General features: G+C 44.2%; 1 protein-coding gene across 1 annotated transcript; it reads right to left on the bottom strand.

The window, feature by feature from the left end:
• Nucleotides 1–3,134: 3,134 nt before the first annotated feature.
• On the bottom strand, nt 3,135–12,304 carry LOC141433037 (nuclear pore complex protein Nup133-like). Its single transcript, XM_074094868.1, has 9 exons — nt 12,154–12,304; nt 11,919–12,036; nt 11,284–11,447; nt 9,578–9,715; nt 8,745–8,941; nt 8,197–8,385; nt 7,444–7,554; nt 5,638–5,752; nt 3,135–5,175 (listed from the first exon to the last, which is right to left on the bottom strand). The coding sequence occupies exons 1-9, from the start codon at nt 12,302–12,304 to the stop codon at nt 5,024–5,026; spliced, it is 1,335 nt and encodes a 444-aa protein (XP_073950969.1). The 3' UTR covers nt 3,135–5,023.
• Between the last annotated feature and the right edge of the window lie 762 nt (nt 12,305–13,066).

The raw sequence follows: 13,066 nt of genomic DNA, 5'->3' as shown, positions 1-13,066 counted from the left end.
CTTACTAATATTAAAGCTGACAAAGGAAGAATTACAAACAGCCAACCACCACTACTGTGAGAATTTGCGATGGATGGATGGATGGAATATTTCCTCACATTGTTTGAGGAAAGCACTATACAAACCTCGGCCAGAACAGGGATTGCTGATCAATCCCTGACTTCATGGCCTCTGCAGTAATGTACTTTTCTGTAAAAAACATTTTAAATCAAGCTTTTTTGTAGTGTACTTGCTTTGTTATTCAAACTAGGTACTAGCCGTGTTCGTGTTAGTCTTGTAATGTAACGAGTACCTTAATTTAAAAACACAAGTAAATTAATGTCCGTTGCGTTGCGTGCTTTGCGTGGAGGCAATCCTATTTATGAATATATCGGGTGTCCCAAAAAGGACGCAAGATTTCAATTTGCCGCCATTTTTGTATTTTAGTGCTGGCAACCCTAAAAAAAACTATTTGACAGCTGAATGTTTAGGGTTTGTAAAAATGGCGGGTTATACGAAAGATCAACGCGTTTTTATTATTGAACAATATTTCAAACTTTGGCGTGTACGGTTCCAAAATTCCGTGCAAAATATGGTCCGAGTGGTTGCAAAATTCAGGGATCAATTCATGATGTTCATTCCACTGGTCGTCCAAAAATAAGCCGTTCAAATGGCAATGCTAATCGACGCTGCAATGGATAAATTCAGCAGCATCTATGCAAAATGGTCATAGACAATTTTGACAAAAGAGTGCGTATGTGCCAGCAAAGCCTAGGAGGACATTTGCCTGACGTATTATTCCACAAATAACCCTATTTTATGTATTTCAAGATTTTATATACAAATATATTATAACGAAAAAAAAATGTGTTTTTCATCAATTTTAAATCTTGCGTCCTTTTTGGGACATCCTTTAAAATAATTATAAATTTTAGTCTTTATTTTATTGACGGACATTTATTTTTATACACTGGTAACGCATCTGTAAACCTCGTAGTCGGTCCAATGGCTAGCGGTACCAAAGTGAGCATGGCCGACCGCCGCAATATCTACCGTCTTATAGAATAAAAAAGTAAACACGGAAATTCTTCAAATAATGACTTTATTAATCAGCAAATAATACATAAAAACCAACGATTAAAGATTTTACTTGATAGGGTGCGCTTCCATATAAACAAAACAAATACTTGCAGAATTAACCAATCACTATTGAAATCCAGGTCTTTCACCACTCTCCCTTTAAATGACGATGTGATTAGTCGATTTTCCACACCGTTCGCGATGCGTCAATGAAATCACACCCTAACCAGTTAACTAGAAGTAAAATTATATCACAAATTCACAATAGCTTATCTAATAATCCAACACAATGAAATTTCATACATAATCAAACCATTTTATTTCGGAAACAACAAAAACAATTATAATTACTAATTATGGGTAGAGTTCAAAAAGTCAGACACCTTAACGCCGCCAATTAGAATTAATATGAAAATTGTGACACAAAACTTAACCTTACAATTTTGTATCTTAGGTAATTTTCGTGTTATAACAAAACTTTTTCCAGTCACTCGTTTAATGGTTAACTAGTAGGGATGGGCCGAATATTCCTCTTATATTCGGTATTCGGCACATTCGGCAGGTTGACCGAATATTCGGCTAAATCACCGAATGTACGGCGATGTGAAACCCATGTTCGGCCCATCTCTATACACAACTATTTTACAGGTGGTAGGACCTTGTGCAAGGTCCGCCCGGATTGCTACCACCATCTTGCTCGCTAATCCTGCCGTGAAGCAGCAGTGCTTGCACTGTTATGTTTCGGCGTGGAGAGTAAGACAGCCGGTGAAATTACTGGCACTTGAGGTATCCCATCTTAGGCCTCTAGGTTGGCAACGCATCTGCAATACCCCTGGTGTTGCAGATGTTTATGGGCGGTGGTGATCTCTTACCATCAGGAGACCCACTTGCTCGTTTGCCATCCAGTCGAATAAAAAAAAAAACAAGCACACTGTTTCTACTTAAAATAACCACTCATAGACGATGACATAAAATAGTAGTCAGTCAAGTTGGTGTCGAGCTTTGCGCGACATGTTTCGGACCAGTCCACGGCCCGTCTTCAACTGGGTTATATTATAAGAGTTTCAGAATTACTTAAGACTGCATTAAAATCGTGAAATCTAACATAATTCTTATATTACTACTCTTACTTTCTAAGCACCGCTTGCACAAATACAAAAAAAGGAAAAAAGTGAATAATTAGGTAATATAAAACGGTTTAAATAAAATATAGTAAATTATATTATTTCTTACTAACTTACGGTTATTGTTATTCTAAAATGTAGAATCTCAACCGCTTAGCCTAGATCAACGTCTTAGCTTTTTGAGTGGCGACCCAAAATATAAACATATTTGAAATCCGCGATCCTAAAAATGCCACTTGAATAAAAACCTGCGATTTGTCCTAATGTCCTGTGACCTAAATTTGGGTCGCGACCCGAAGAAGAAACGCTGGTTGTCATGGTGCGGCTGTTTATCAAACAACATAATGGAGACCATGATGACATTATCGGGATTGGTAAAACCGTACGTAACTTTTCTGGTAGCATTTCGTTTCTGTGAGGACACAGTTCTAACCTAAACTGCTTTTCGTTTCTGTGGTTGGTTCGTGTGCGAAGTGTCATTTTGAACAAACATTTCTTTGGACTATAATATTAGCCAAAAGAAAACGTTTGATTAATAAACGTTTCTAGTAATAAAACTTGACAATGAATTATTATCTAACGTCGATAAGCCAAAGGCTACTAGAAACACAGGGAAGCTTAAAGTTCCATCTTACAGACTGGCTAAAACCAAAAAGTCTTTTCTGGGAAATTGCATACGTTTTTATAATAAAATTCCAAAAAATATTATAAATGAAACGGATACAAAATTCAGATATATTGTCAAGAAGACATTAATATCAAAGGCGTATTATAAAGTTAATGATTATATCATGGACAGGGATATTTGGAAATAATTCCGATCCGCATTAGCGATCCCTTCAAATATGTTAAAAATAAAGTTGTGTTAAATACTTGTGATGTATACATATCATTTAATAATATTGTAAATCTTTTTTAAAAAAATATATATACCTCGTTGAGATTCTTGCCGGATTCTTCTAAGCAGAGGTTTTTCCGAACCGGTGGTAGTTTTTTTTTTTGACATTCATAAGTGCTTGTTATAGCCTAAATTGAATAAAAATATTTTGACTTTGACTTTATGCCAAATGATAATTTGACCAAAATGCGAAATGTTAATATGCTAAAGATTCGTTTGGAAAATGAAACTACTGCGACAAATATTTTGCCGTAACGGCAGTACACCACTTCAATTACGTGCCGCCGGCTGTAATAGATATATTATACAAGCGGTACCCTTACAGCTAATTCAGTCTGACTTTACATCATCGAATGGTGAGTCTTATGAGCTGGCGCTCCGTAACTCACTGAGAGTTGAGGCATTCAGTTAGACAGCGCGAGAAACATCGGGAAGCTGGTGCCGGTGTTTACAGTGAAATACATAAATAAAACGGTGGGGAGGCGTAGTGGTTTGAGTGGTATAACCTCTCAAGCAGAAGATCGTAGGTTCAAATCTGGACTCGCCCCTCTGCGTTTTTCGAAAACATTCCTTAACTGCACAAACCTGAGAAGTAATTCAATGGTGTGTGTGAAGTTCTCAATCCGCATTAAGCCCGCATGGGAACTACAGTCCAAGCCCTCTCATTCTCAGAGAAGGCGTGCGCCCTGCAGTGGGACGTATATAGGCCGAGATGTGTATGTGATGTGATAAACATTGTGCTGGTTTAGTTGGATTAACTTGCAGTAACTTTTTTTTTGCCAAAAATCTTTTAATTTTTTTTAAATCTATGAATGCGGTTTTTTTTCTCACTAAAATCAATACAATGATTCTATAGAACGGTTAATTCTATGTGTTATAATTTAAGAGATAGATACCCATACCGGCTCCACCAGGTACTGTATTTCTCACTCCATCTAAACGAGGCCGTATGATAGTTCAAGTTTGATTGTTAGTTTCGAATAGTTACTAAAACTAAATAGGTAAATCAAGACTAAAGCCAATCAATAAGTCGGTTTACTGATATCCTAAATAATCCTGCTAGTTTCAAAACAATAATAGAATAATATGTCCGTAAACCTGTTATTTTTGATGCACAATTTACAAATTTCATTATTACTTAAGATCTTGTGTGACATGTTTTATAAAACTAAACGATCCGACTGATTATACGACAGGAACGGTCCGACTAGTTTCGACCTTTCCGGAAGATCACAGCATATAATATAACAAATGCAAGGTGAAATTTTAAACATGACTTAATTTTTGTAAGCTCAGTTAATGCCCGACATAATACCTGCAATGAATTGTTTAAAATTAGTCTTCCACAGCCAATTAGCCCTCATTGATATTGTAGTGGCAAGTGGCAAAAGAAAAGTCCTCGAGTAGCGACCACGAACCGAAAACGAAGCGTCGGCAGGCCTCCCACTATATGGACTGACGATATCGTGAGAGTTGCAGACAACCCGTGGATGCAAGTGGCGAGTTGTCGTTCATTGTGGCATTCTAAGGGGGAGGCCTTTGTTCAGCAGTGGACATCTTCCGGCTGATGATGATGACGATTATACTACCGAGTATTACAAATCAAAGCACGTAAATAGAGCATCTGGCGATATACCTGCGCGGTGAGCGAAATCAAATGCGAGCGAAGATGGCGGATCAAATTGGCGGCGGAGCAGTGGGGGACGCGGGAGGGGGCGGGGGGAGCGCGCGCGGCCGTCACGCCATTGGCTTGTTAGTTGACAGATGCGCAAACGTATCCCCTCCACTAGCCACCCGGAGCTCTTTTTACGTGCGTTGACTTATAACTGAGCTGATTTGTGTCACGTTTAAGGTTCCACTTGAGAATTGTGCAAACATGTCTTCGGAGCATATTTCATTGTAAAATGGTCTCTATTACAAACAGAATCAGGTTTAGTTCAGTCTATGCTTCGCTGGCGTCCTCTTGTGCAGTCTGGAAGCATTCGTAACCGAACTTGACGAGGTACCGGAACCGCGAGTCGGACACCAGCTCTGCCAGCTCGCGCGCCGTTAAGATGTCCTCGGCAGGAGGCAGCAGCAGCTCCAGGTCACCTCCTACGAGGGGGACACAAGTTAACATGGAATATGGTTTTGTTGATCTAACACCTGGTAGCATGGCGAACGGTTGTTGCTTTGTGGTGGTGATAGATGGGTTTGTGTGATTTGTGTGTGTCCTTACAGTGTAGAGGTGGATGAACTGCATGAACACACAATTCTTTCATAAACATAGCTACCATAAGGGCACGGGTGAGCAAAGTAATAGTCAAAATAGGAAATAACACAAGACTGATTCAATACAAAAACAGGAAGAGATTCTCAAGTTCCTGTTTGTACAGTCGAGTTCACAGCAAAAATTTGATCGAAAATATCTGAACACGCTTCTACACCGTTCAAAATAGAGTCGTGTTCAACTCCTTTATTATAAGGATTAAAATCTTCAAAAATTGCGTTACGTATTACTTGAAAGCCACCTAATGAGCTGTGACTTGTGACCCTTAGAGCGTGTGACGCAGTTACCCATAACGTGCACGAGATGCATGAGACGGAAGAACATTTTGTCCTGCAGCTCGGCGGCCGGCGCCGCGATGTTGCACTCCTCCCACGACGAGCGACGGATGCACGCGCACCACACCTACCAAACAATAACACGTTAGGGCATATCAGGCATATCAGGAGAGAGAAATTGAAATTATAGTTTTATTGTACCGTTTGTGCCCATATAAATAAATAATATGATATTACAAGCCTGTTACCCGCGACTCCGTCTGCGTAGAATTCGATTATCACTATCAAAGCGTCACAATCATATCGTCACTTTCGTAGCATCACATCCAAAGTGTCACAATTGACAAGATTTCATTTTTTTAACATCTGTTAATTACTACAGGAATCGAAAGAGTTTTGCCTCCTGAACATGGGAAAATATTTATTATAATTGATTTCTCCATATTAAAAAAAATACAAAAAATTGAAAAAAATATGTCTGAATTTGCCAACACTACAACAGAATAGATATGTTTCCTTTGCCTTTATCACCAGAAAAAGGAGCTGTCATAATTTTGATATTGTCTCTATGCAACGTCTACGTCAGATTTACGTGATCTTTTTTTTAAGAGACTAGACAAAAGTAATGGATCTATTGTGTCGTAGTTTTGGAGTTATGCCCTTTTAGAATAAGCACATCTTAAAAAAATTGTAATAAATTAATTAATAGTTGTAGCGAAATTTTAAAAATATCTCTTTCCAAACAGAATACAGAGAACAAATCAAATTATAGTCTTAGAAATATGAAATCTTGTCAATCGTAGCGTCACCCGTAGCATCACAGTCAAAGAGTCATAATCGTAGCATCACTGGCGTAGCACCACTGTCAAAGCGTCACAAGCGTAGCGTCAGTGTCGTAGCACCACTGTCAAAGTGTCAAATCGTAGCATCACTGCTAATGTGTCACAATCGGAGCACCACTGTCAAAGCGTCACAACCGTAGATTCAATATTCAAAGAATTTATTTGCTCATAATACAGATGTTACATTGTTAATTTTAAATATGTCCGGTGTATTCAGCCTGCATACAGGCGTTCAAAAATTTGTCGGAGCGATATAATTAAAATAAATAATGTCATAAATGCCAAAAAATAATAATACAAAACAATTATAATAACATAATCAATAACAGTCAATTATTTGAAAAAATTAAATGTCAGTTACGAGTTAAATAATTCTTGATGGTGTAAAAACAATGATTCAAGAGCCAGGTAGTTCATTTTGTACTTAAAACTATCACCACTGCCTAAGTGTCACAATTGTAGCAACACTGCTAACGTGTCACAATGGTAGCACCACTTTCAAAGTGTCACAATAGTAGCACCACAGTCAAAGCGTCACAATCGTAGCACCACTGTCAAAGCGTCACAATCGTAGCACTACTGTCAAAGCGTCACAATCGTAGCGTCACTGCCAACGTGTCACAATCGTAGTGTCAGTGTCGTAGCACCACTGTCAAAGCGTCACAATCGTAGCACCACTGTCAAAGCGTCACAATCGTAGCACCACTGTCAAAGCGTCACAATCGTAGCATCACTGTCAAAGCGTCACAAGTGTAGCACCACTGTAAAAGCGTCACAGTCGTAGCACCACTGTCAAAGCGTCACAAGTGTAGCACCACTGCCTAAGTGCCACAATCGTAGCGTCACTGCTCATTTAGTTAAGTATTTAACTAAATGAGCCAATAGCAAGCAAGATCGTAACGTCAAACGGACTTCACGATACTAACGCCATCTAGCAATATAGCTCTCAAAGAAAGCCATGCCATGTCCCACTCACCCTGAGCCTCAAGTCGTCGCGTCGCTCCATATCAGCCACAAAGTCCGTCAGATCCAAAGCTTTCTTGTAGTCGTACTCAGTTAACGCATCGCTTTCGGACTCTATGTACATCTGGAACAAGAGAACGCGTTATAATAGTTTAATTTGCGAGTCCATTTAACAATACGAAGCCAGCAGTTGTTTTTGCAGCCGAGGCGGATGTAGTGTTTTTCACAAATAACTAACTCGAAATCAACACAGAAAAAAAAGAATATTAATGTAAATTGATTTCGATTACTAAAGTATGAACAAAGCAAACCAACAACTTATTTTTGTCAATGACATTTGTAGAGAGTATTTTTCTAGCGAAAGCTATTGCAGGCACAGATAATAACGTTGTCCTACAATTTTTTTTTTAAATTTGATGTATAAAGTCTTGGTCTTCGTTTTACATTGGACTAGACATTAGATAGTAGATATGCGAAAGAGACATACATGAGAGCATGAAAAAAGAAGTGTGTATGAAGTTCACAGGGGTCACGATCCTCAACATCTAAGAAGAGAGAGATGCAACATTGGTTTAGGTCTTTAGTTTAGCGATGCACCATTTTTATCACCCAAAATGGTTTCGATTAATTTATTTAAAAACAGTATTGATTCATATGAAAAAAATATCTTTCTTTTTTAGACAATCCAATTAATTAACTGTGGTTTTGGTGGATGTGTGAATTCATACTTTAATGAAGTGACTTATGAGCTACACTAGTCTGTCACCTGCACTAGATCCTCCGCGGGCAGCACGCGGCAGTCTTCTGTGTCCAAGCCATGCAGCAGCTTGATGTCTCTTGGGAGCGCGGCGTGCTGCTCGCCCAGCGACAGGCTACTCTCCACCTTATTCCACAGCTCCGACGGGTGAGACTCGTCTGAGGCCAGCAGGCACAGTTTGGCTAAGGACGCCGTCGTCTGGAAACAATAAATCAAAATGTTTCTAAGTGGATCGCAAAGGCGTTAAAATGTTACTCTTTTTTGTACAAGCGCTTTCGGAAAGATTGTTATTTCTAAGAGGAATGCACCGCCAAATCCTTGCTAAAAGTCGTTTTTGATTAAATGGAAATCAAAATAATACTCACACACATACTCAAGTATTGCGTTCATAATACAAGACTTGTAATGGTGATTTTCCACCGGCGAGACGCGACAAGACGAGAATTGAAATTTGTACGCATTCTCGCGTGCCCGACGCGAACCGCCGCCATACAAATTTCAATTCTCGCCTCGCCTCGCCGGTGGGAAATCACCTTAAGATATCTTAATAGACTCACGGTCATCCTGTCGACGGAGTCGGTCTCCTCTACGGCGAGGGCGGCCAGCAGCGAGGCCGCGCTCGCGTAGTCCCTCGCGGCCAGGTGGTGCAGGGCGAGGGCGGGGCGGCGCGGGGGCGCGCGCGCCAGCCAGCCCGCAGCCGCGCCCCGTAGCGGGCCCCAGCGCGCGCACCAGGCGCGCCGTGCCCGCGCCGCCGCTGTCCATCAGGTAAGCGAACGCGATCTCCGCTATGCCCTGACGAATGGGACAAATACAATACTACATTGTACAACGAGACCATAAAACGAGACATTTTACCCGAGACGGTAACCAAGAGGGTGGATAGGCACGTCGAGAGAAAAATGGGTTTAATTCTAGAGTTTTACACTGCCTTTCACTTCGATTGCGAGGAAATGAAATAGCAACAGTGGAAACAATTAAAATAATTTTTCACTTCTTCTCATGCTCGCAAAGTTCGTGTTTATGCTGGATCTAGGTGGCATAAAATAAAATCTTCATCTAAGACCAAGGCAATCAGGTGTAAACAGCCATAAGCAAAGAAGTTTCTACATATTTTTATATAAAACTAAGAACCAATCAAATAAAATTTATAATTATAATAGTAATGCGTGAACAGTAAAAGGTACATAGTAAGTGAACAATTGTTTCCACTGTTGCTATTTCATTTCCTCGTCATCGAAGTGAAAAGCAGAGTGTAAAACTCGAGCATTAAACCCATTTTCCCCTCGACGTGTCTATCCACCCTCGCCGTACGGGCTCGGGTGGCTATATGAACGTCTGCTATTTAACTAACACGTTGTATATTGCCGTTTGTTTCCAAACAAATAAATACCGACCTCGCCGGCGTACTTGTCGATGTAGGAGTACAGCCGGTCCATATCGTCCTGCTGCACGCACATCTCTACCAGCAGCTCGAAGTCTTTGAACTTCTCGGCGAGCACGGCCGCGCGCTCCGCCTGGCCCGCCTCCACTGCAACACAACACACAAGTGACGGTAGCGGTAGCGGGAGCGGGAGCGGGAGCGTTAACGGACGAGAGCGACGCGGGCTTCCTAAAGAAGGGAGTAGCCATTCGTCGCGTTCCCCTCTGTCAAAGTACATGCCCAACTGGGCATACGAATTTTATAAAACAAGGCGCGCTCGGATTTCAAACTAGACCGAATCGAGTCGCGCGAGTGAACGCTGCAGTGCTAAAAATGCCGAATTGTTCAGTTTTCTGCTGTAAAAAGAGATCTGGGACATCAAGCTTGCAAAAACATGGTGTTACATTTCACATGTAAGTAAATTGTTATCGTATTATTGCTATTTAATTACTAAACAACAAAGTCGTACATTTTATCACAATATTACTGTCGGATTCGTTTACCAACATCAAGTCCGCTCTCCCGTACAAATTTCGGATCGGTCAAGCGATAAATCCGACTTCTCGCCGATGAACAACTTGTCAATGTGCGAGTTTTGAGTTATCTGTAAACGAATTATTAGTGTATTTCTTGGATTATTTATGTGTTTACATTGTCATTACAGTCAAGTGGCAGTTTTGTTTATGCATGTAAGTGTGCGGAACTGCACTTGTGTGCACATTTCCCCCCGCAACAAACGCCAGAACAATTTTAAATGTAATCCTACCGCTAAGGCTACTCCCTTCCGATAGGAAGCCCGCGTTGCTCTAAGGTCGCACACAAAGGATATTCTGTGCCGTAAGGCGCAAGCCACACAGAAGAGACATGGGACGGGGGCACGTCGCAGTCGTCGCGCCCCTTGACTCAATTTTCATACTAATTGTAGATAAAGAAACGTCGCGCGCGATCCAAAGCCGACAGTAGCGACAAGGCGGAGACGCGGCGCGGACGTTTACTATGAAAACTGATTCAAGGAGCGCCACCACTGCGACGTGCCTCCGTCCCACGTGTCTGCCGTGTGGCTTGCGCCTAACGACATTGACATTGAGTAAAATGTTCTTTAGAAGTGGCCGATGAAGCATTAGGTTTCGGCGAGTTTCAACGTTAATTTGTAGTTAGCTAAAAAGCTGGATATTTCGATACAGTTGCATGCGTGACCATGATCATGGCGCATACAACTGTGCCGAAATATCGAGCTTCTCTAAAATCAAGGTACGCGGAACAAAACCCGAATTTAAATCATAAAATTGGTTTTAAGAGTGTTTATACCTGCTGAGCTGGCAACGTTGTATTTTTGTTAGTTTTTCTCGATTATGCCATAAAAAAAGAATGAGAATTTATAATTTTGTCTGATAGAACATTATTCGTTATAGACTTTTATTTTCTTTAAAAACCGGTCATAAATATTTATTCGTTTTTAAGGAATATAAAAGTCTATCACGAATACTTATTGGAGTAGACACATTGACTTATATATTAAGAAGTGTTCTATCACAAAACGTTTTTAATTTTCATTCAATTTTTATGGAATAATCGAGAAAAACTATCAAAAATGCAACGTTGCCAGCTCAGCAGGTATAAACGCTCTTAAGTTGGTTATCTGGATGGATCACGGGTTTTGTCAGTAGTGTACTCACTGTATGGCTGTATGACGTCGCGGCGCGTCTTCTCAGCGACGTGCCTTGTGTGGGCGCTGAGGTGCAGCAGCTCGGTCTCCGTGAGGATCACATCAGCCAAGATGGCCGCCGCCACCCACAGCGGCGCGCGCAGGGACACCTCCGGGCAGTTCATGCCGTGCACACTGCAACAAACCGGGGAATTCATATTTGCTGGCGGTAGGACCTTGTGCAAGGTCCGCCCGGAGCCCTACCACCATCTTGCTCGCTAATCCTGCCGTGAAGCAGCAGTGCTTGCACTGTTGCGTTTCGGCGTGGAGAGTAAGACAGCCGGTGAAATTACTGGCACTTGAGGTATCCCATCTTGGGCTTGTAGGTTGGCAACGCATCTGCAATACCCCTGGTGTTGCAGATGTTTGTGGGCAGTGGTGATCTTTTACCATCAGGAGACTCACTTGCTCGTTTACCATCCAGTGGAATAAAAAACGCAAATTCCCTCCTTCCCTCTGTTTAGATTCACCATAAACATAAGATATAGTATTTTATGCAACTGTATCGTAATAGGGGTCCTTAAAACACGATTGTGGGTTTCATAATAGGGTCACGCACTGACTGCATCTCGCTCGCACGCTCTGTCAGCGGACCATGATACTAACGCGACGGCGCGGCGGTGGAACGTGAGCAGAGCGGGCAGCAGCGCGCGCGCGGCTCGCGGCGGCGGCGCGCCCCACGCGCCCCACGCGCCGCGCACTGACTGCATCTCGCTCGCACGCTCTGACAGCGGACCATGATACTAACGCGACGGCGCGGCGGTGGAACGTGAGCAGAGCGGGCAGCAGCGCGCGCGCGGCTCGCGGCGGCGGCGCGCCCCACGCGCCCCGCGCCGCGCACTGACTGCATCTCGCTCGCACGCTCTGACAGCGGACCATGATACTAACGCGACGGCGCGGCGGTGGAACGTGAGCAGAGCGGGCAGCAGCGCGCGCGCGGCTCGCGGCGGCGGCGCGCCCCACGCGCCCCACGCGCCGCGCACTGACTGCATCTCGCTCGCACGCTCTGTCAGCGGACCATGATACTAACGCGACGGCGCGGCGGTGGAACGTGAGCAGAGCGGGCAGCAGCGCGCGCGCGGCTCGCGGCGGCGGCGCGCCCCACGCGCCCCACGCGCCGCGCACTGACTGCATCTCGCTCGCACGCTCTGTCAGCGGACCATGATACTAACGCGACGGCGCGGCGGTGGAACGTGAGCAGAGCGGGCAGCAGCGCGCGCGCGGCTCGCGGCGGCGGCGCGCCCCACGCGCCCCACGCGCCGCGCACTGACTGCATCTCGCTCGCACGCTCTGTCAGCGGACCATGATACTAACGCGACGGCGCGGCGGTGGAACGTGAGCAGAGCGGGCAGCAGCGCGCGCGCGGCTCGCGGCGGCGGCGCGCCCCACGCGCCCCACGCGCCGCGCACTGACTGCATCTCGCTCGCACGCTCTGACAGCGGACCATGATACTAACGCGACGGCGCGGCGGTGGAACGTGAGCAGAGCGGGCAGCAGCGCGCGCGCGGCTCGCGGCGGCGGCGCGCCCCACGCGCCCCACGCGCCGCGCACTGACTGCATCTCGCTCGCACGCTCTGACAGCGGACCATGATACTAACGCGACGGCGCGGCGGTGGAACGTGAGCAGAGCGGGCAGCAGCGCGCGCGCGGCTCGCGGCGGCGGCGCGCCCCACGCGCCCCACGCGCCGCGCACTGACTGCATCTCGCTCGCACGCTCTGACAGCGGACCATGATACTAACGCGACGGCGCGGCG

This window comes from Choristoneura fumiferana, chromosome 11, assembly GCF_025370935.1.
Source record: "Choristoneura fumiferana chromosome 11, NRCan_CFum_1, whole genome shotgun sequence".
Taxonomy (NCBI): Eukaryota; Metazoa; Arthropoda; class Insecta; order Lepidoptera; family Tortricidae; genus Choristoneura; species Choristoneura fumiferana.
Note: the sequence above shows the minus strand (reverse complement) of the source record. Positions and strands in the feature narration are given on the sequence as shown.